The 22,165-nt window shown below is 39.1% G+C and overlaps 1 protein-coding gene across 1 annotated transcript; it reads left to right on the forward strand.

The window, feature by feature from the left end:
* On the forward strand, positions 1,228-21,996 carry RIOK2 (RIO kinase 2). The gene is made up of 10 exons (XM_005683456.3): positions 1,228-1,810; positions 4,777-4,915; positions 5,895-6,011; positions 8,055-8,230; positions 12,886-12,974; positions 15,077-15,268; positions 16,776-16,868; positions 17,579-18,091; positions 19,331-19,427; positions 21,718-21,996. Exons 1-10 carry the CDS (start codon positions 1,745-1,747, stop codon positions 21,880-21,882), a joined length of 1,647 nt encoding a protein of 548 aa, XP_005683513.1. The 5' UTR covers positions 1,228-1,744; the 3' UTR covers positions 21,883-21,996.

Raw genomic sequence — 22,165 nt, forward strand, 5'->3', positions numbered from 1 at the left:
AAACAGTGACAGACTTCATTTTCTTGAGCTCCAAAAATCACTGCAAATGGTGACTGCAGCCATGAAATTAAAAAACACTTTCTACTTGGAAGAAAAGCTATGCCCAACCTAGACAGCATGAAAGGTCAGTCTAGGCAAAGCTACGGTTTTTCCAGTAGTCACGTATGGATGTGAGAGTTGACTGTGAAGAAAGCTGAGCATTGAAGAATTGATGCTTTTGAACTGTGGTGCTGGAAAAGACTCTTGAGAGTCCCTTGGACTGCAAGGGGATCAAACCAGTCCATTCTGAAGGAGATCAGTCCTGAATATTCATTGGAGAGACTGATGGTGGATCTGAAACTCCCAATAATTTGGCCACCTGATGGGAAGAACTGACTCACTGGAAAAGATGCTAATACTGGGCAAGATTGAAGGTGAGAGTAGAAGGGGACGACAGAGGATGAGATGGTTGGATGGCATCACCAGCTCCATGAACATGAGTCTGAATAGGCTCTGGGAGTTGGTGATGGACAGGGAAGCCTGGGGTTCTGCAGTCCATGCACACGACTTGGGCTGAACTGAAAGGTTTAAACTATAGTTTAAACAACTATAGTTCTTGAGATGAGACAAAAATGCAAACATTATCGTACAAGTTTTGTCATCCTTATAAAAAACGAGTCAGTTCAGTCAGTCAGTTCAGTCGCTCAGTCGTAACCCACTCTTTGCGACCCCATGAATTGCAGCACGCCAGGCCACCCTGTACGTCACCAACTCCTGGAATTCATTCAAACTCACGTCCATCAAGCCGGCCATGCCATCCAGCCATCTCATCCTCTGTCGTCCCCTTCTCCTCCTGCCCTCAATCCCTCCCAGCATCAGGGTCTTTTCCAATGAGTCAACTCTTCGCATGAGGTGGCCAAAGTACTGAGTAGGCACCCTTTTTGTCGGGGTGCAAGCTGTTAACGGTCCGGCTCAGGTTAGATTTTTGTTTTCCTAGGGAGAATTTCCTGGGCTTGTGTCCGCACTTCTCCGAAAGCCTTTAAATTAGGCCCTCGGAACCTCGATAGCTCCACTGGGAACCGTCCATGTGCGCCCTTCCTCTGGAAAAGCGCAGGAGCGACGCCGACTGCAACCGCGTCCTCCCACGTCACTCCAGACACCACCCCCAGGCCGCGCAGGCGCACTGGGGAGTCTCAGGGAGCAACTTCGACCAAGTACGCCGAGCGCCGCCGAGTTCTCTTCCAGCTTGGCGGCCCGTCCTGAGCATGCGCAGGTAGACAGTGCGATTACTCTTACCGAACAGCCTTGGTTTTCCTGAGTCCAGCTCAAGTTCTTTTTGTCCCTTTCTTGATGTAACTTACTTCACCTAAAGAAGGAGTTGCTGTTTGGAGATAAAACTTGGTCTTCTCATTAAATGACCACTCTGCTCTTAAGAGGCAGGTCGGGGGCCTTTCGACAGCGGTCCTGACAGATATGAAGAAAAAAAAAGTCTTATGATCTCGAGAACACTTCAAGAGTCAGCCAATTCAGCGACATAACACAATCGCTTTACAAAAAGTACTTTTCTTTGTTCCATACTATGTGCTTCATCAGACTCAGAAGATGTTTCATTGCCCCAAGTCAGTGAGAACGGAACATCTATTTAGTGACAAGGACCTGTAGGATAAACTGCGCGTGCGCGAGCCGCCCGGCCGCCGGGAGAAGCGTGAGAAGCTGAGTTAACTGCGCTCCTGGTCTCCCCGGTTTGCCTGAATTCCGGTCCAACATGGGGAAGGTGAATGTGGCCAAGTTGCGTTACATGAGCCGGGATGACTTCAGGGTCCTGACAGCGGTAAGAAGTACCCCGTTTCCCCGCCCCCTCGGTCCTTTTCCGCCGCGCGTGCCCTTCCTCTTGCTCCAAGTTTGCTGGGAGCTGAGCAGGGACCTAGGCCTCCAAGAACGCAGCCGACGTTGGGACTGAGGAAAAGAAGATCAGAGAGTCGGGTTTTTCAAAAGCCTTTGTCCACAAGCTTTTATTTTCCTCCACTTGAAGCAAAGGGCCCCTCCTTGTCCTTCCTTTCTGCTCCCCTTCTCCAGAATCACATTCCAGTCTCTGTGGCCTGGGACGCTTCTCTGACCCCTGGCTTCTTTTCCCGACAGAGAAGGGTTTAAGACTCTTGAAGAGGATTAATTGGTAGCTGAAGAAAAGTTATGACCAACCGAGACAGCATATTAAAAAGCAGGGACATTACTTTGCCAATAAAGGTCCGACTAGTCAAGGCTGTGATTTTTCCAGTAGTCACATATGGATGTGAAAGTTGGACTATAAAGCTGAACGCGGAAAGATTGATGCTTTTGAACTGTGGTGTTGGAGAACACTACTGAGAGTCCCTTGGACTGCAAGAAGATCCAGCCAGTCCATCCTAAAGGAGATCAGTCCTGGGTGTTCATTGGAAGGACTGATGCTGATGCTCCGGTGCTTTGGTCACCTGATGTGAAGAACTGACTCATTTGAAAAGACTCTGATGCTGGGAAAGATTGAAGGCAGGAGGAGAAGGGGAGGACAGAGATTGAGATGGTTGGATGGCATCACCGACTCAATGGACATGAGTTTGAGTGAACTCCGGGAGTTGGTGATGGACAGGGAGGCCTGGCGTGCTGCAGTGCATGGGGAGGCAAAGAGTCAGACACGACTGATGGACTGAGCTGAACTGCATTTCCTACTCACAAACTCAGTCACTTAGCATTCCTTCAGTTTCATTCGATCAACACATAGTTAACGGATTTTTTGTAACGTTTTAGGGAATTGCAGAGGGTACGGGACAGATAAGAGGAAGGAGACAAGTCATCCAGTAAATGAGTAAATAAGAGGGATATCAGGTAAAAAGTGCTGTGAAGATGATAAGAGGATAATAAAATAGAAACAGCATGATGGGGGCAAGGGGGCTGAATACTGTTTTTAAACTGATCAGTCAGTCAAGACTGCCTGAGTGCAAGAATCTTGTTTTAAAAAGTTTCTGGCACTTGGTAGGTACTGAGTAGGTATTTGCTAAGTAAAAGAAAGAGTAGGGGCAGGCATAACAGTTGAATAGAATGGAGCCGGCAGAGTAAAGTCCTTGCAAAGAATTGAAGGGAGAGGAAACTGCAGTGGTTAAGAGCAAAGACCGGGAAGCAGGAACAATTTTTGAAGAATAAAAAGGCCAGGGTGGCTGGTGCATAGTAAGAAGCTGAAGAGTTGGAGAAGGTGGGAGCCAGATAATATGCTATAGATATAGAGCCATACAGGCTTGGTAAAGAATTTGGAATAAATTCTAAGTATAGGGAAGCCCCTGAATGTTTTAAGCAGGAAAGTGACCAAAAACTGATTTTATAATATAGTACAAAGATCAACACATAGATTAGCCATTTGCAGAATAAAACACATTTATTTAGGAGCTGTTATCTTTTGCTTAAATAGGCATTGCTTTTGGAGAAGGAAATGGCAAGCCACTCCAGTGGAGCCTGGTGGGCTGCCGTCTGTGGGGTCGCAGAGTTGGACACGACTGAAGTGACTTAGCAGCAGTAGCAGCAGCAGCAGGCATTGCTTAAGGACTTAACTGAAATGCAAATTCATTGTAAAATTTGGAAGACAATATTTTGCTCTCCTATAGATTCTGAAATTCAAGTAGACTTCCTCTAAATACCTACTGTCAAAGATACCTTCGTTCTCAACTTGCTCAGCACATTAACTCATCCCTTAATGCCTCTGTCAGAAATAGGGGAGTCAAGAGAGTGTTAGAGAAACAGAACAAAGCATGAAAGGTGAATTAAGTTTTAAAGTGTGAGTTTTGGTTGGGACATCAGAATGAATGCCAGATTTCTCTTCCAAAACTTGATTTTTGCAATTCTTAAGTTCTTTTTGAAGCTCACCAAGGAGTGGCCTACTTGTGAAAATATGTCAGTCTCACTTGAGTCTTACCAGTCTTGATATAAGTGACCACCTTTCCTTGACCTTCTTCCTTTTATTTCTCTGGTACCTCCTATGTCAATAATCATACTTTGACTGGCTGCCCTTAACGTTTTGGTGTGAATTCCCACCCAAGTTCTCTCCCTAATCCCTCCTTTTTCTCCCGTTATATTCTTGATTAGCGATCATACCCTTTCATGACTGTATCTCTTCATCAAATCATTAACCATTTTTTTCCTGCAGCTATTACTTCATTCCCGAGTGCAGGTCACCCTTTCCAATTTTCCTTAAAACATCTTCATTTGAAGTATCTTCTATGAAGGACCTTCCAACACCTCAAGCTCAGTGTGCTCAAATAGAATTAAGTAGCTTTGTCTAGCTCCTCTCCTTTCCCAAACTTCATTAAAATAATGATTATTAATGTCTTGAAATTTGGCCTTCCTCTTCTTCAACTTTCACTCTTCATTCCCTATCAAGTGCCAGTCTCTCCCATTACGAATTTCTTTAATTCTTTCCCTCCATTACCATCACCTCCTCCCTATTCTGGCTTGTCTTCTCTGACTTAGACTGTTGTCTTTGTTCTCCAGTATACCACCTCCAGTTTTTGCCTTCCCTAAACTGCTTTGCATATTCCTGCTAAATTAATGTCCTTAAAGCAACCCTTTTGATGAATTTCCCTTGACTAAACATCTTAATGAGTTTCCTACTTTCATCGATATAAAATATGACTAGGGAAGGTAATAATTGTGTCTCACAATTGGTTCTGGAACTGCATAGTCAGAGAAGTTTGAAAAAGTTAAGTTTTTAACAAGGTTCTGATAGACAGCAACTCTGTGTTGATTATGATTACATTTTGATTTCTTCTGTTTCAGGTTGAAATGGGCATGAAGAACCATGAAATTGTTCCCTGCAGTTTGGTTGCTTCTATAGCCAGCCTTAAACATGGTGGTTGTAATAAAGTCTTAAGAGAACTAGTAAAACATAAACTCATAGCTTGGGAGCGAACTAAAAGTAAGTATTTGAGGCACCATTTAATGATTTTCCATGTAATTGGCTTCCCCCAGAGCAGGTATTCCAAAAGGCAGATAGAAGTTGTCAGGTTAAGAAAGCACTAGACCTAGTTAGAACTGACACAGCACACTTTTGCCATGTTCTGCTGCTCAGAGCAATCACCAGGCCCACCCAGATCAAAGAAGTTAGAGAAATACCTTCCACTTCCTGATAAGGGATTAGGAAGTTCCAGGTGCAGAAGAGCAAGTAGGATAGAGATACTATTGCTACTGTCTTGGGAAAGTACAGTCTGCCAAAGGATTCTAGAGCATTACCTCTCACACCATCATGGTGAGGGATGAGTTCTCTTTTCTACCTTTATAAAGGATCCATACCTTTATAAAATAATATAAATACTAGAAAGATCAAAATACAGGCGCATATTCCTTCTTGTTAGACTTAAAGACAAAATAATTTTGTAATATTGATACAAAAATATTTTAACTTAAACATTTAATTTCAGTTTGTATAGGGCTTCCCTGGTGGCTCAGCTGGTATAGAATCTGCCTGCAATGTGGGAGACCTGGGTTTGATCCCTGGGTTGGGAAGATACCCTGGAAAAGGGAAAGGCTACCCACTCCATTATTCTGGCCTGGAGAATTCCATGGACTCTATAGTCCATGGGGTCGCAAAAAGTTAGATGCAACTGAGACAAACTGATAGAAAAAATTTTTAACTTAACCACTTAATTTCAGTTTGTATAACTTGTCACAGACTAGTAACAAGCATTGATAGACTGGTGTCAGTCTGTAGATTACTATTTGAGTAACACTGCTCTAGAGAAGAAATAAAAATTACAAGAAATGCCAAAACTCATAAGACTAGGTAGCCAGTCTTTTTCCAGCTAAGACTTCCCAGGTTTAAATTCTTCTCTTGACGTGATATAACTTGATGGTACAATATAACTAAAATATGATCTTTCTTATTTGATTTTGTCTAGCTGTCCAGGGCTATCGGTTGACAAACGCAGGCTACGATTACCTAGCTTTGAAAACATTGTCTTCTAGACAGGTGGTTGAGTCTGTTGGAAACCAGATGGGTGTTGGCAAAGAATCTGGTAAGTGCTAATAGTACTATTGAGTGCATTATTTGCTTTAGTTTGTATTTCCCTTTGAAAAGGATTCATCTTTTTAATTTTCTATTTTTCTAACTAAAAGTAAATTGAAAAGTTGTTTGGAAGCGATGTGGATTTTGAAATTACCCTTAGTTCGGTAAATTGTTTTTTCCTAAGTCTATCACTGAAAGTTCAGTTACACCAAGAATTAGTTTTCCTATACTAACTGAAATCTTTGGCAAAAACTTTATTTGTTCTTACTTTAATATCTGAAAAACTGGACATTTGTAATAATTTTTTAAAATACCACAAGGAAGTTCTAAAAACCACATTTTTTCATAACAGCAATATGATGAACAAGGCAAAGTTAAGTATGTGTAGAACACAGAAAACAATTCTGAAATAGCATTAAATACTTATGTACTGATTTTTTTAATGTGTGATAAAAATAAAGAACAGGGGATGATTTTCGTTATGACATGCTCTCTTATACACCGCTTTTTGTCCTACATAGTTTATCCTGTATAGTTACATAATTTGAACTGAGAGAGCAAAAAAATTAGAAGCAAAAGAACTATTAGAAAAGCTATTTCAAAGGAAGTTGTTTTGGTTACTTCATATGATTTGGATGTCCAGCATATTATTATCCAAACTATTTATTTAATAAGGCTTCCCAGGTGGTGCGAACTTCCCTGGTGGCTCAGCAGTAAAGAAATCTGCCTGCCAACGCAAGAGATTCAGGTTCAATTCCTGGGCCAGGAAGATCCCCTCTAATAGGAAATGGCAACCCACTCCAGTATTCTTGCCTGGAAAATTCCATGGAAAGAGGAGCCTGGTGGGCTGCAGTCCATGGGGTTACAAAGAGTCAGAGGTGACTGAGCACACACACAGTCAAGTTAATATTAGATTCCTAAATATGAGAAGATGTGTATAAAATGCTGTAATGAAACACTTTTTTTGAGATACACTTCCTCTTAATGTTTTTTATGTCCAATTTTTTCAATCAAAAATGGCTTTTTTTTTTTTCAAGAACTTCATTACTTGCAAAATGAAGTACAGAAGAGAGTACAATGAAAAGTGAATCTTAACTCCTAACCCATGTCTCCATCTCCTGTTATTACCTCCCAAAGCTATTACTGTTTATTTAATATCCTATATGTCCTAGAAATATTCTGTGTGAATACAAGTATATAATGTTCTAAGGATGTATGTATCTTTTATAATCATAGGTGAAAGCAAGCAGTCCTTAACAATTCTATACCTTGATTTTTTTTCCTTTTGGTGCATCCATGATATTTCATATCAGCATAGATGTCGTCCTCATAGTTGTCGAGTATTACATTCTTACCAATTATTAGAATTAAAGTTAGGTACATTAAGAATTTTGGTATTACCAAATTTCCTCCAATTTGTATCAATTTATAATCTCACCAACATGAGAGAGGCTGTTTGTCTCATGAGTAATTAAGACATGTTCTAAATGTCAGTAATAAAATAGAATATTTATGGGAAAATCTGCTCCATTTGATTAGGATTATATTCTGACAGTATTTATTCATTGAAACAGTTCAAGAATTGAACTTCACATTGCTAAAAAGGAAGGGTTTTTTTGTTTTGTTTTTTAATTTTTTTTTTTTTTTGGCCTCGCTTCACAGCATATAGGACTAGCTCCTAGCCAGTCTAAGTGTAGAGTCTTAACCACTGGACCACTGGGGAAGTCCCATGTTGTAAAGGAAGATGTTATTATCCCTTCTCATACATGTAGGACACTAAAGAACAATTAGATGTATTCCCACTAAATTGAGCATTAAACACCTTTGGAAGCAATAACTTTTGACACCTTTGCACCCCAGTTTTCTTTGTAGTAGATATTAATACATGTCATAACTTTGAATTGTAACTAAAATAAAGTTTGCCAAATGAGTGTTTCGAGTTATTGAGAAAGATAAAATTTGGTACAACTAAAATCAGAGTTAGAAAATTAGAATTGATTAAACTTACTGGAATAAAAATATAATAATGATCCTTTAAATTTTTTTATTTTAGATATTTACATTGTTGCAAATGAAGAAGGGCAGCAGTTTGCATTAAAGCTTCACAGACTGGGAAGAACCTCCTTTCGAAATCTGAAAAACAAGCGTGATTACCATAAACACAGGCATAACATGTCTTGGCTTTATTTATCTCGTCTCTCTGCCATGAAAGAATTTGCTTATATGAAGGTACTTTTAATTAATTTTAAACTATTAACCAAACAGTATGTATAGTTAAAAGGTTGTAGTGACATGCATCAGTCCGTTGCCTCCATATCTCCCTACTGCCTGTCGCAGTCCATACAGACAGTCACTTTTAACTCTCTTGACTATTTCTGTTATTTGTTTTTCTGGTGTTTTCCTTCTGTGCAAAGGTGTTTTTAGCTGTTACAAATGCATAAAGGCAACTTGATGCAGCAATGTTAACAGGGTAGAGTAGGCTAAAATAATTAATGATGTAAATGTGTGTGTGTGAATGTGTATCTGTTCAGTGTATATATGTATGTCTGTCTCTGATTAAAAACACCAGAGTTACCTTCTTTAGAAACCTTAGTGTCTCAGATAGTTGACTATTATTTTTTTCCCCACAGTGGAAGAAATGTTAATTTATGAATTTGTATGTATATTAGAAATGGTAAAAATCTTAGTTTTTAACCTTTTACCTTTCAAAATAAGTTCATATAGATTTATTAAATATCTTTAAAAATAACCCAGTTAATTGTCTTCACTAGTAAATTAAAAAGTAACTGCATTTTTATTATTCTCTCCAGTAGGATTTATTTTGTTATAACTTTTTAAAATTGTGAATTATTAAGAGTTATATGACCTGTTGTTTCTTGGGAGTTTCATGTATACCAGGGTCCAGCCCCAGTGGATCCAGGGTAGTTCGAAGTGGGGATGGCATGGCGAGGAAAAACTTAATTTATTTAATTAGAAATATAAAGAGAGATTAGGAAGAAATAGTGTAGTAGGAAAATTTAGTGGAAAAAAGAGGCTAAATAACTTGGTTTATGAGGAAAGCCAATAAAACTTCAGACAAGAAGTTTGTACCATCTGCATTAGGCCACCAGCGTCCGTTTGAATAGCGGAGAGTGCCCCGCCTTGGGCTCCCTCTCTCATGGACCTTAGAAGCCTGGGCAAGTAAGTAGACATGGCGAGCCTCCTTGCTCCAGATGAGAATTCAGCCAGAAAAGGAGAGAAGGAGAATAGACCACACGGGGGAAACCAGTCCAGTGACTGGCCCATCCTCTATTGTCCAGCCTTTTATACCTTTTTTTTGTACATAGAGATCAATGGATAATATAAAATTATGCAGCATCAGCAGCCCTGACTCTTATCGAGACCAGGCTTTCTCTCTGCATACCTAGTTGTATATGTAAGTCTTAGGTGATTTACATCATCTTCTGGCCAGAAGGCCAATTAACATTTTACGGCCCTTTTCTGATAAGGGTTTATCAACCAGAAGACTTATTTGTGTTGTTCTTCCCAAAGTCTGGTGCCACTCTCAGAAAGCACTAAATAAAGTTACATTCTTACATAGCAAGGATACAACAATTTATAACAAGTAAAAGGAGTATAGTGATTTATAAAGAGAAGAGTAATTAACTTAAAAGTCTAGTGTTGCTAACATGAAAACTACTATATTCCTATTTCTGCATCCCAATTACATTGATTGATATCCTCCCAGGTGCCTAAAAGATAAAGAATATGGAGGCCTGGCAGCAGTCATTGAGTCAACAGTGAAAACCCGTCACCAATATAATTTTTAGCTCTTTAGAAAAGGCTCTGTATCTTTAAGATGCTTTAAGCTTTGTGCCTCTCATGGTTGGGGGGCTGTAAGCAATTCACAAGCTGCAAAAAGTCCAGAGGAACGTGTCAGGCAAGGTAGAAGCCATCAGAGGGGTTTGAGCTGAAACATTCCTTTCATACGCAGGAGACTGAAGCCCTGAGCTGACTTTTCCAGAGAATGTCAGAAGAGTGGAAAGCACAGGACAATGAAATCAGGCTGACTCTGGTGTTTGGGGGGTAGATGTTCAGGAAAACCCAGGGGAAACCCCTGAAGCTAGATCACGCCTTTGTGTTTTGTCGGGCTTCCTTCCTCGTGACCTTTGTCATAGGCGGGATTCCTCACACAGGCTCCTGGCACATGTACTTAAATTTTTAGTAATCATGAGGGAAGAATCCTCAAGGCAGTATAAATAAGTGCTACTAATATCATATATACCGTGTTTTTTGTCTTATACCAATGGTTTGTGTCCTGTGACCACAAACCATTACTCATCAGTAATGTGAGTAAGCAGTTTGGCAGGAATTGTTACACACTTCCCCCAAACTATATTAAATGTTCTCTTGGTGTGTTTATAGGAAGACACAGGAATAGAATCTGGTTGTACATAAATATGTTTCATAAGTTCATTCTGTCTTTTCCTAAGTAAAAATAAGATTGAGCTTTAACTTAAGGGTTATGGCACAGGGCTAAACCACTATGACATTAGTTAAAGTTGTTATATACTCGTGAGCCACCAAGGCTCAGATCCAAAACCATTTGGATTTAAAAATAAAAATTATACAACCAAGCAGACAGTCATTGGAGAGTGGGAAGTAGTTCAGTTCCTGTGTAAGGAAGGTAGGAAAGAGTAGACAGCCTCATAAAAGTAACCTTGTTAAGCATATACTGAGTGTCAGCTATGTGCCAACTCTGTTGAGTGTTTTGCAGAGTAGGAGTAGGAGGGTGGAAGTGAACAATGAATACCAAAGGAATAACAGTCTGTCTTAAAATTAGGAAGGTAACATGAACACACACCTGGAGCCTATTATAGAGTGAAGTAGGTCAGAAAGAGAAATACAAATGCCATATACTAATGCATATATGTGGACTCTAGAAAGATGGTGCTGATGAATTTATTTGCAAGGCAGCAATGGAGAAACAGACAGAACACACTAGGGAAAGGGGAGGAAGGAGAGGGTGAGATGCATGGAGAGAGTAACTTGGAAACTTATATTAACATATGTAAAGTAGATAGCCAGGTGGGAATTTGCTGTATGTCTCAAGAAACTCAAACAGGGGCTCTGTAACAATCCATAAGGGTGGGATGGCGGGGGAGATGAGGGGGGGGTGGCGACAGTGGTGAACCTATGGCTGATTCTTGATGTTTGACAGAAAAAAAAATTCTGTAAAGCAATTACCCTTCAATTAAAAAATCAAGTAAAAAACAGTTTAAATGTCAAATCATGTTGAGTTTAGAGAAACTTCTGTAGAGTAGAATACGTAGAGTAGAAGGAGGTTTCTTGAATGGGAGTTGCATATGACTTGTAAAAGACAAGACAGTATACTTTTCCAAAGAAGCCAGAATGACCAAGACATGAATGTGGGCGTGAGCCTTGTGTGAACGGTAACAGTCACTGAGGTGGCTGTTAGGATCGCACTCTAGAGTGTTTATTGGACAGAGTATTGAAGAGAACTAGGACTGGATAAGTGGATTAAAGAGTTTTGAAAGCTAGGGAAAATTATTCAGATGAAATCAACGTTTACAGCATTGCAGGTTTTTTTAAATGGAGCATTGACACAAGCGTCTTAGTTGGTACTGGTACACTGAGGAAAGGTTTGGTGTGCAGAGCTAGAACCATTGCGGATGTGGTCGGGGTAACAGTGACAAAGCCCTGTTAGAAATGGCAGCATTCCAAACGGCACAATGCAGAAAACCAAGATATTTTGAAGGAAGTAATAACAACACAACTTTGAAAGCAGTAGGATAGGAAAAGTTAAGCATAGCGAAAAAAATGAATTTATGGATGGTGGGTAGTAACATTTGACTCAGACTACCGGTGTTTTGCCAGCAAAGGTCCGTCTAGTCAAGGCTATGGTTTTTCCAGTGGTCATGTATGGATGTGAGAGTTGGACTGTGAAGAAAGCTGAGCGCCAAAGAATTGATGCTTTTTAACTGTGGTGTTGGAGAAGACTCTTGAGAGTCCCTTGGACTGCAGGGAAATCCAACCAGTCCATCCTGAAGGAGATCAGTCCTGGGATTTCTTTGGAGGGAATGATGCTAAAGCTGAAACTCCAGTACTCTGGCCACCTCATGCGAAGAGTTGACTCATTGGAAAAGACTCTGATGCTGGGAGGGATTGGGGGCAGGAGGAGAAGGGGACGACAGAGGATGGGATGGCTGGATGGCATCACTGACTTGGGCATGAGTCTGAGTGAACTCTGGGAGATGGTGATGGACAGGGAGGCCTGGCGTGCTGTGATTCATGGGGTTGCAAAGAGTCGGACACGACTGAGCGACTGAACTGAACTGACCGGTGTTTGTGACTACAGTGACTCTTTGTCACACAATAGATTGATATTGTGGTCTGAAGAAAAAAGTCAGTGCTCTATAAACTAAAATGTCCAGTATACTGAAATATTTCATTTTCTGATATACCAGAAGACAGTATTTCCTAAATCAGTTTATTTCCATTTGAATTTTTTAAGCACACTCCAGTAAATGACAGAAACTTACAAAATAGAAGAGGATATACATGCCCTAAGAGACTAAACTTCTTGAGGGCAGAGACATTTTCACACTCATTTTTGTAACCCTAGCACAATGTATATTTGGTAAATGTTCAATAAATGAATGTTTGGTAAAAAAGTGAATTACAAAACTGATTTCCAATTTTATTTTTATGTACAGCTCATCGTCCTGTGCTGTGAATAAGCCATACGTAATCATGTGTTAAGTGTAATTTTGTGAAGCTTATAATTTTTTTTTCCCTGGTTTTGGACAGGTACATTTAACTTTATTGTTTCCTAAAAATTAATGACCTCTTCATTACTTTTTACCTGTTTTGCTATATTTCAGGCATTGTATGAAAGGAAATTTCCGGTTCCAAAGCCAATTGATTATAATCGCCATGCAGTGGTCATGGAACTCATAAATGGCTATCCTTTGTAAGTATTTATTATTCTTAAAACCGTGAATTCCAATAAATAGTTGTAAGGTTCAGGTTTTTTTAAATGAGTTTTTTTTCATTGAATGGAGTATGACTTTGGGGAGGTTAGAAATTAACATAAAGTAGTAGAAATTAACATGAATTGAAAATTGAAAATTCAGTTTCATTCTGACAATGTAGATATTTATTAACAGTCTAGTGTGTGCCAAGCACTGTTCAAGGCACCACAATAAACAAAGTCCCTGTCCTCACAGAGCTTACATTCTGATGGAAGGAAACTTGCAGTAAATAGCTGAACAAGGAATTATGTGATACATCAGATAGTGGTGAATGCTGTGGATAAAAATAAAGTAGGGTAAGTGGGACAAGAAACACTGAGATAGATGTGGAAGGCTGGGATGATCAGACAGTTCTCATTGGTAAAGGGACTTTTCAGCAGAATCCTGAAAGAAGCGAGAGAAGAAACAATGTAGATATCTAAGAACATTCTAGGCAGAGAAAAGAGCAAAAGTCCTGAAATGGGAGCACACCTTCATGTTCAGGGAACAGTGAGGAGCCGCTGGAGCTGGAGCTGAGTAAGTCAGGGAGAAAATTGTGAGTGATGAGATCAGAGAGGCAGCCAACTATTTTGGTAGAGAGGATATATTTAAATACGAAAGAAAATGGAAGTGTTAGTTGCTCAGTCGTGTGGGACTCTTCGCAGCCATATGGACTGGTAGCCTGCCTGGCTCCTCTGTCCATGGAATTCTCCAGGCAAGAATTCTGCAGCGGGTTGCCATATCCCTTCTCCAGGGGATCCGCCTGACGCAGGGATCGAACCCGGGTCTCCTGCATTGCAGGTGGATTCTTTACCATCTTCCAGGGCTACCAAGGAAGTCTAACACTGAGTAACTTTAAGGTTGATGTGATACACTTCTGTTTCCTCACATGACTGCCATTGAGACAATATTACAGGGACTCTTTTGTTTGAGACAGAAAACAATTGGAGGATTATTTTGGTGGCAGTGACAGTGCTAACCACTGACTGCCAGGGAACTCCCTGCCATCGGAGGATTTTTGAACTGAGAAGAGACATGATCTGACTAATGCTGTAATGGGATCACTGGCTGCTGTATTGAAAATAAACTAAAGGAAGACTAGGACAGGATTAGGAAGAAAAGTTAGGATTATTATAATCCTCGAAAGAGATGATTGTAGTCTAGATCAGAGTGGTAGATGTGAAGGTGAGGGAACGTTGTCAGATTCTGGATGAGTTTTGCAGTCAGGGCCTACATGATTTGAGATTGGATATTGATAAGAAGGAAGTAGCAAGTAAAGGTCTGGGGCCTGAATAATGAATTACTTAGAGGGATAAAGTTGCCACTTTTAGAAATGGGGAAGGCTGCAGGAAGACAGTTGGGAGTTAGAGAGTGGAGCAGAATCAGGTTCACTTGGGGACATGGTAAGTTAGAGATGCCTAGAATCTCAAGGGAAGTCTAGATTGAAGTCTGTGAATGAGATCAAGAATGGTGAAGACAATAGGTTTTAGGATTAGATTTTGAGGTGCTCCAAAATTTATAAGTCAGGGAAAAGCTGAAAAACCAGCTAAAAAGACTAAGAAGGAATGATCAGTGCAGAAAGAGGACCGCCTTAAGAGATAGTAGGCCAAGGGTCAAGTGAAAGGATCTGCTTCAAGGACTGGGAAGGGATTAGCTAATAGACCAGATTATGATAATCAAGAACTGACCATTGGATATGGCAAGTCATTTGGAAGTCATTGGTAGTTTTGACAAGACCTATTTTATTGGAGCAGGATGAATGAAAGCCTGTTTGAAATGGGTTCATTAGAATGGGAGGAAAAAAATTGGAGAAAGCACAACTAGAGGAGTTTGGTTATAAAGAATGCAGAACAAAGAATGTGTGTAGTAGTGGAAAGAAAATGCAGATTTGAGTGCGTTGTAGCTTTTTTTTTTAAATAAGAGGTATCATATCATGTCTATATGCAGATAGGAATGAAGAGAGGCTAGAAAGGCTTGAAGTGGAAATGATATGTAAATACACCCGTGCTTGTTTTAATTAAAATTATGAATGAGGACCAGTTAACCATTTCCATACTTTCAGATGTCAGATACACCATGTTGAAGATCCTGCATCAGTATATGATGAAGCTATGGAACTAATTGTTAAACTTGCAAATCATGGACTGATTCATGGAGATTTCAATGAATTCAATCTCATTTTGGATAAAGATGACCACATTACCATGATCGATTTTCCACAGATGGTTTCAACTTCTCATCCCAATGCTGAATGGTATACTCTGGACATGGCTGTGTTTATGTGTGCTGCAGTCATTTTTTAATTTATTCTTAAGTTTTCAGCCTTGTCACACTGCTATTTGGGTTAATAACTGTTTTGAAGTGACTGATAAGGATATCAGAGTGCTAGGATTTTTCCACCTAAGAACTTTTCTTACTCCTCAGTATTTTAAAGGTGAAAAAAAATGTGCATTGATCCAGTTTTTAAAATTTATTTATTCATTAAAATAATATTGTTTAAAAAATAATAATAATAATAGTGTTTATTAGAAGTCTGAGGAAACTTTACTTTTATAAATCATCAAAAGAATTTGAATTACTCTTGTAAGTTGACAAACTTGCAAAAGTCAAGCTTTCTTAGCGATGGAACTATCTATCCAAACAAACTTTGGGGTAGAACCCCAATTTTTAAAACAAAAGCCTGCTCAGAAGGGGGGACCCTGGACACCGTCCTTTCTGCCTTTTTCTGCTTTTCTCTCTGTTGCACAGTTGCCTCCAAGAGGGTTTCACCCAGCATAATTTAATAATTGTTTATGACCTTAATGAAAGTTGTGGTTTTATACTGAACCTCAGTTACCAGTCAGATAATGATACCACCTCCTATCGTTTTTAGCTTTTATTTTGTTAAGAGAAAGGAATTCACGTAAAACCTCATCCTGACACAGGGCAGAATCAATTTATATACTGTGGTAATCTTATTTCCCCTGTTGCTTGACCATCTAAACAAGCCCAATTGTGAAATATGACACAACATTTTCCTTTATGTGTTTGTATTCCATGATGCAATCGAGCATAATCAAATTAAGGTTGAGTACTTTTCTCTCCTGTTCTTTCAATTCCATGTCATCCTGTCTCTCAGTTCTCCCTTTCTGGACACCTTCTAGAGAACTTAATCTGTTCCTGCTACTTTATGGTTACCTAAAAAGCACCCTGATACTCAGAGGTCCTTCTCCCAGAGTAGCATGTCTTCAGATTACTATTTATAAGCCATAGCATTATTAATCTCTTATAGATGTTTACTGCATATTAGCTAATGGGTAATAAAGATAATATAACCATAACATTCATTAGTCCCCAAACTTTTTCTTCTGAGTCACTAGTCTGTTTTTGTCTTCAACTTTCCCAGTTGACTAGAGGTTCTAGTGAACATAGTTGATGGGAACTATAACTAGACAGACTGAAAAGTAGAAATTGGCCCCCAAACTGCAGGCCCGTATCTTTTCCTTGTTTCATATGTGTGTATGTCACAGTATGGGGAAACCTTGAGTTTATTCTAACCGTTGGAACTGTAGGCCCTTGACAGCTTATAGTCCTTGTTAGTTCCTCTGCTTTTAGCTTTAGTTCTTCAGATTCTGGAAACTGATTTATTTTTGAGTAACATCCTTTTCTCTTTCATGTAAGGATAAGAGCATCATAACAAATAGCAGGGATGTTGTCATTGGCTAATAAGGGAAAAGATGAGCAACAAAGTCTGTATATAAAAATGATTCTTGCTTTTGCAGGTATTTTGACAGAGATGTGAAGTGCATTAGAGATTTCTTCATGAAACGTTTCAGCTATGAAAGTGAGCTTTTCCCAACCTTTAGTGATATAAGGTTTGTACACTGTATTGCATAAGATGATAGAATTCTTTTAAAATACCTGATTTATTTACTTAGAAGTTAATGCTTTCATCTAAAAATTTTTCGAATAGTGATCTTTGGTACATTATAATCGTTGTTCAGTTTCACTGCTGGTAATATACAAAGGAAAGTTAAAAGCTGTGCCTCCCTGTGGTCCATTAATCTTACTGAATTTGGAGGAGGAACATACTTAGTTTCTTATAAATTCAAGAGCTCTATTCAATAGCATATGCTCTGTGAAGAACATATTTTTAAGGAATAAAGTCAAGTGTTTATCAGAATTTGTGTTTTTCCTTTATTCTCTATAGAAACTATCTTTAATTGATTCATGGAACATCATTCTCACAGCCAAATTTTCTCATTCTATATGCTCAATTAAGATGCTGTTTTCTAATTTGGGATGATTGACCTAACTTAAAATTGTTAGCCCCTTCTGAAAGTTAATGCACTGAAATTTCTGTGACTTTTCTAATATCTGTTGCTCTTCGCAGTCCTTTTATTCTTAAATGACAACTAACATATGTCTTTTTTAAGTATTACCTTTTAGGCAGAGAAAAACCTTTAAAATCTATAAACTGTTAAACTCATATAAGAGTCATGATTCATCAGAATACTAAATACACTTGCCCATGTCAGGTGGATTTTTTTCTCTCTCCTAAATGCATAACGTTCTTTTTTTCTAGGAGGGAGGATTCTCTTGACGTAGAGGTTTCTGCCAGTGGCTACACAAAGGAGATGCAGGCAGACGACGAACTGCTTCACCCAGCAGGTCCAGATGATAAAAATACTGAAACAGAGGAGAGGTCTGAGTCCCCGTTTTCTGATGAGATGTCAGAAAGAGCCGAGGATTGTAGATCGGAAAGTGAAAGTGGACGAAACTCTGTAGGTGGATCAGTTGACTGCTGTTGCGGGTCACTTGAAAACCTTGAGCAAATAAAGGGAGAGAGTTTGTCAGAGGACAATGCTGATGCACACAGATTCGAAATGACTGAATTCAGTCAAGCCTTAGAAGAAACAGGAGGACAGGTTGTTGAAAGCAGTTCTGTAACTGAATTTCCCGGGGAGAACAGCAGACATGAACGTGACGCCAGGCAAGATGGTGAGACAGGAATCCTCATGGGCCCTGAGGAGGCTGAAGATGAGTGCCCTCATCTGATTGCCTTGTCATCGTTAAACAAAGAATTCAGGCCTTTCAGGTATAGATTTTTGTTGATTGTTTTTTCACTTTAATCTGGAGACCTGTACTTTGATTCTAATAAATGAGTGCTTTTTTCAAACGGCATGACAGCTGTATTCTGCATCAGTATGTGCAGATAGCTCAGTCAGTAGAGCATCCTTTTAATCTGAGGGTGCAGGGTTCAAGTCCGTGTTTGGGCACAACATTCCTTTGGGGCTTCCCTGGTAGCTCAGCTGGTAAAGGATTCACCTGCAATGCAGGAGAGCCCAGTTGGATTCTTGGATCGGGAAGATCCGCTGGAGAAGGGATAGGCTACCCACTCCAGTGTTCTTGGGCTTCCTTGGTGGCTCAGCTGGTAAAGAATCTGCCCGCAATGTGGGAGACCTGTGTTTGATCCCTGGGTTGGGAAGATCCCCCGGAGAAGGGAAAGGCTACTCACTCCAGTATTCTGGCCTGGAGAATTCCATGGACTGTATAGTCCATGGGGTCGCAAAGAGTCAGACACAGCTGAGCAACTTTTACTTTCATGCACAGAATAAAAGCAAATATCACTTTTATTGTTAAAATTCAAATAACTATCTACCGTTGACTTGATGCTACCACATGTATTCAGTTTTAAGCAGTTCTGCCTTAAAATTCAAACGATTACTTTCAGATAATAAATTGATAAGGTTTTAAATGTATGAATTGTTTGTATTTTTTAATAATTATTCATCTAACATGTTTGATTAATGTATAGTCTAATAAAAATGTAGTAAGTGTTCTCTTAATATACATATTTAAAATGAATTTTCTCTGGTACTTTGAAACTTCTGTATTTATTTGTTAATGTACAATTAAAATTACCATTACATAGCTCAGTTAAGGAATCTGCCTGCAGTGCAGGAGACCTGGGTTCGATCCCTGGGTTGGGAAGATCCCCTGGAGAAGGAAATGGCAACCCACTCCAGTATCCTTGCCTGGAAAATCTCATGGACAGAGGAGCCTGGTGGACTGCAGTCCATGGGGTCACAAAAAGTCGGGCACGACTGAGCAACTAACACTATTTTTCTTGTAAGATTTTTTTTTTTTGGACAAATTTCACATATTCATGAATCAGCCTCAGCTTAGATAGCAAAAGATCAAAAATTTAACTTTCAGATATGGGTAGTTTAATGAAATGGCTTTATTTCAGAATATTGATAGTAAAATTCTATAAATTAATCAAGCATAATTAACTATTAAGAATTAACTATGTAAATTTTTATTTTATTTTTAGAGATGAAGAAAATATGGAAGATACTAATCGACATAGAACAAGAACCCTGAGTGTTACTTCTGTGGGCAGTGTTTTAAGCTGTTCAACGATTCCTCCGGTAACTATTCATTCAACATTTCCAGGATGTTTACTGGGTCACTCTTGTGGGCTTCCCAGGTGGTGCTAGTGGTAAAGAACCTGTCTATCGATGCAGGAGACATAAATGGCAACCCACTCTGGTATTCTTGCCTGGAGAATCCCCATGGACAGAGGAGCCTGGTGGGCTACAGTCCATAGGGTCACAAAGAGTTGGACACGACTGAGCATGCACAGAACCACATGGTCTGCAGTTGGTTGACTCTGCAGTTGCAGAGGCGCCTCTCATGCAGGCGGCTGACTCTTGTGTTATACTCAAATTTTTTACTTTAAAGTGGGTCGATGCCCCTAACACAGCCTCACTGTTCAAGGGTCAACTGTATTTTATTTCCCATTTCATCATTCTTTTTTAAATATACTAATGTGGATTTTTTCCCCACTTGTTTTTAACATAAAAGTTAAATTTGTAGGACTTGTAAATTGTTCTAAATTAGGGCATGCATGCATAGTAATTCATTATCTCCTTATTTTCTTTAGCTGCTTGATATGATTATCTTATGGTCTCGGCTGAAGTAAAGAACCAAGGGGAAGTTCAAGCAGAATATTTAGAAGATGAATTGATCTTTTCTTTTCTTAGAGCTATCCTGGAGGCCTCTGTCTGAACTCTTATTTAAATGTGGTACACATTCTCCAATTTTCCCAGTCTCCAATCTGTTGAGTGCTTTCTTTCCTAGTTTTATCTCTTTTTTCGTACCAAGCTTACTTTCTTATGGGACAGTATGGACTTGAATAGTTATTTGGGTGGGCGGGGAGAGGACTTTTTATTACTAGATATGTCTTTTTATCCTGTTCTCACACCTGATTGAGAATTTTAAGTATTAGAGTTGTGATTTGGAAATAACTGACTTCAGAAGTCTGAAGGTGTTGCTCTGTTGTCTGGGTGATGTTAGGACGCCAGGCTTATGATACTGATCTGATTCAGGTTTCTGGTCTCCTGGGGTGAGGAACTGTGACAGTTGCCTTGTTTCCTGAGATAGAGAAAAGGCACTCCCATGCTAAACTTTCAGCCAGTCCTAATGCTTTCAGTCATGAAACTTCTGCACCACCAACCAGGTAGTTCTGAAACTGTGACTTTCCTGAGACTGCATCTCATAGAGTATCAGCCTCTGTAGGAACTTGCATTCTGATTCTTGTTTCTCTTTCTCTTCTTTTACTTTTGTTCCCATTGAGAATCATCAGACTAAAATAAAGAAGGATCACTTGTTAAAGCCCATCTGCCTAACTATGTGAAATAATCCAAAGTCTGCATTTAACTCACCTCATCCAGATTTTTACACTGATACACATACGGTCCAAGAAACACTGCCTTAGGAAGACTAGTTTTCCTAGTTCCTTTTTACCTCTCACATCCATTAGTCTTTACTTTTTAATGACAGATTTTTAATAAATGCTTCTTTGTGCTTAACAGGGTGAGGCATAGTAAGAGCCCCTTGCTTCAATCCTTTCACCGTTCAACTTCTTTTTTTAGGAGAGGTTGGATGATGTAAGATTATATATGATTAAATAACAGGCTGAATACTCCAGAGGGGGGAAAAAGGTTGCTATGAACAAAATATTCATCTTGCATGTCATTTGGCATTGGCAGCCTGTGTCTTAAGTGATAAAGAAATAATTTGAATTTATGATCGTTCATCATGTGAAAACATATGTTACTCCCAGAAACTGTATGAGGACTTTTCCATGAGTAATTCCTGCCATCGAGTCGTTTCTGTACCTAAAGTTATGAAAGCGCTCTTGCGTGTATTTGACCAGTACTAAGTGCTTTCTGCTACAGAACCATACCTACTTTTACTTAGAAAGCAAAGGAATAAGCAAATTTTTTTGTCTTGGGGGTTTTTTTTGGGTTTTTTTGTTGGTGTTGGTTTTGTTTTCCATCTTGTTGGGTTTGGGTTTTGAGGATTTGTTTGGCCAGTTGTTTGGTTTTTCCCAGTTTTCCTAGTGACACTAGGTGGCACTATGATGATTTGTTACTCAAAAAATTGTAACTGTTCACTACTATACTGCTATACCCTGCTTTTTGCTGTGATCTGTATTTCAGTTGGGAATTTAATTCCTCCTATTTAGTAGCAGTTCAGTGTTTTGTTTTATTGCTGGTTAATATAGTATACTGTCAGTGATTGGAACTTTTTAAACTCAAGCTTTTAACAGAAAATTTTAAAATATTAGCAATGTAAATCTTTTCTTTTATTGACCGTTTACTCCTTATCAAAATGATCAGTTTTCAGTGATACTAATTCATAATATCTTTCCAGGAATTGGTGAAACAGAAGGTGAAACGTCAGTTGACGAAACAACAAAAATCAGCTGTGAGACGAAGATTACAGAAGGGAGAAGCAAATATATTCACCAAGCAACGGCGGGAAAACATGCAAAATATTAAATCAAGTTTGGAAGCAGCTAGTTTTTGGGGAGAGTAATATATTTAAGACCTTGACTGTATTGCACTATGATCCCTTTTTAAGCCACCTTTAGTATTTTTTGGACCAAGGCAGATATATAAATAAGTAAATAAACTTTCTTTCATTGATAAACTTGACTCATTCAATGCATGTTTTCTAAAAAATAGATGAGAGTAATTCTCTGCTAAAGCAACACAGTTTTCCAAGTTATTTTTGTTAGAAATATTTGAGTAGTTTTTTAAATCTGAATATCACTGTGCTTGTTGTTTCTTTGTTCTCTCCCAGTACATTGCTTAGTTTC

This window comes from Capra hircus, chromosome 7, assembly GCF_001704415.2.
Source record: "Capra hircus breed San Clemente chromosome 7, ASM170441v1, whole genome shotgun sequence".
Classification (NCBI taxonomy): Eukaryota; Metazoa; Chordata; class Mammalia; order Artiodactyla; family Bovidae; genus Capra; species Capra hircus.

Coding starts and splice junctions, on each gene's coding strand:
- RIOK2 (XM_005683456.3), top strand. CDS start 1,745: ATGGGGAAGGTGAATGTGGCCAAGTTGCGTTACATGAGCCGGGATGAC. Junction 15,269..16,775: donor TCTCATCCCAATGCTGAATG/GTATACTCTGGA, acceptor TTGCTTTTGCAG/GTATTTTGACAGAGATGTGA. Junction 16,869..17,578: donor CCAACCTTTAGTGATATAAG/GTTTGTACACTG, acceptor CTTTTTTTCTAG/GAGGGAGGATTCTCTTGACG.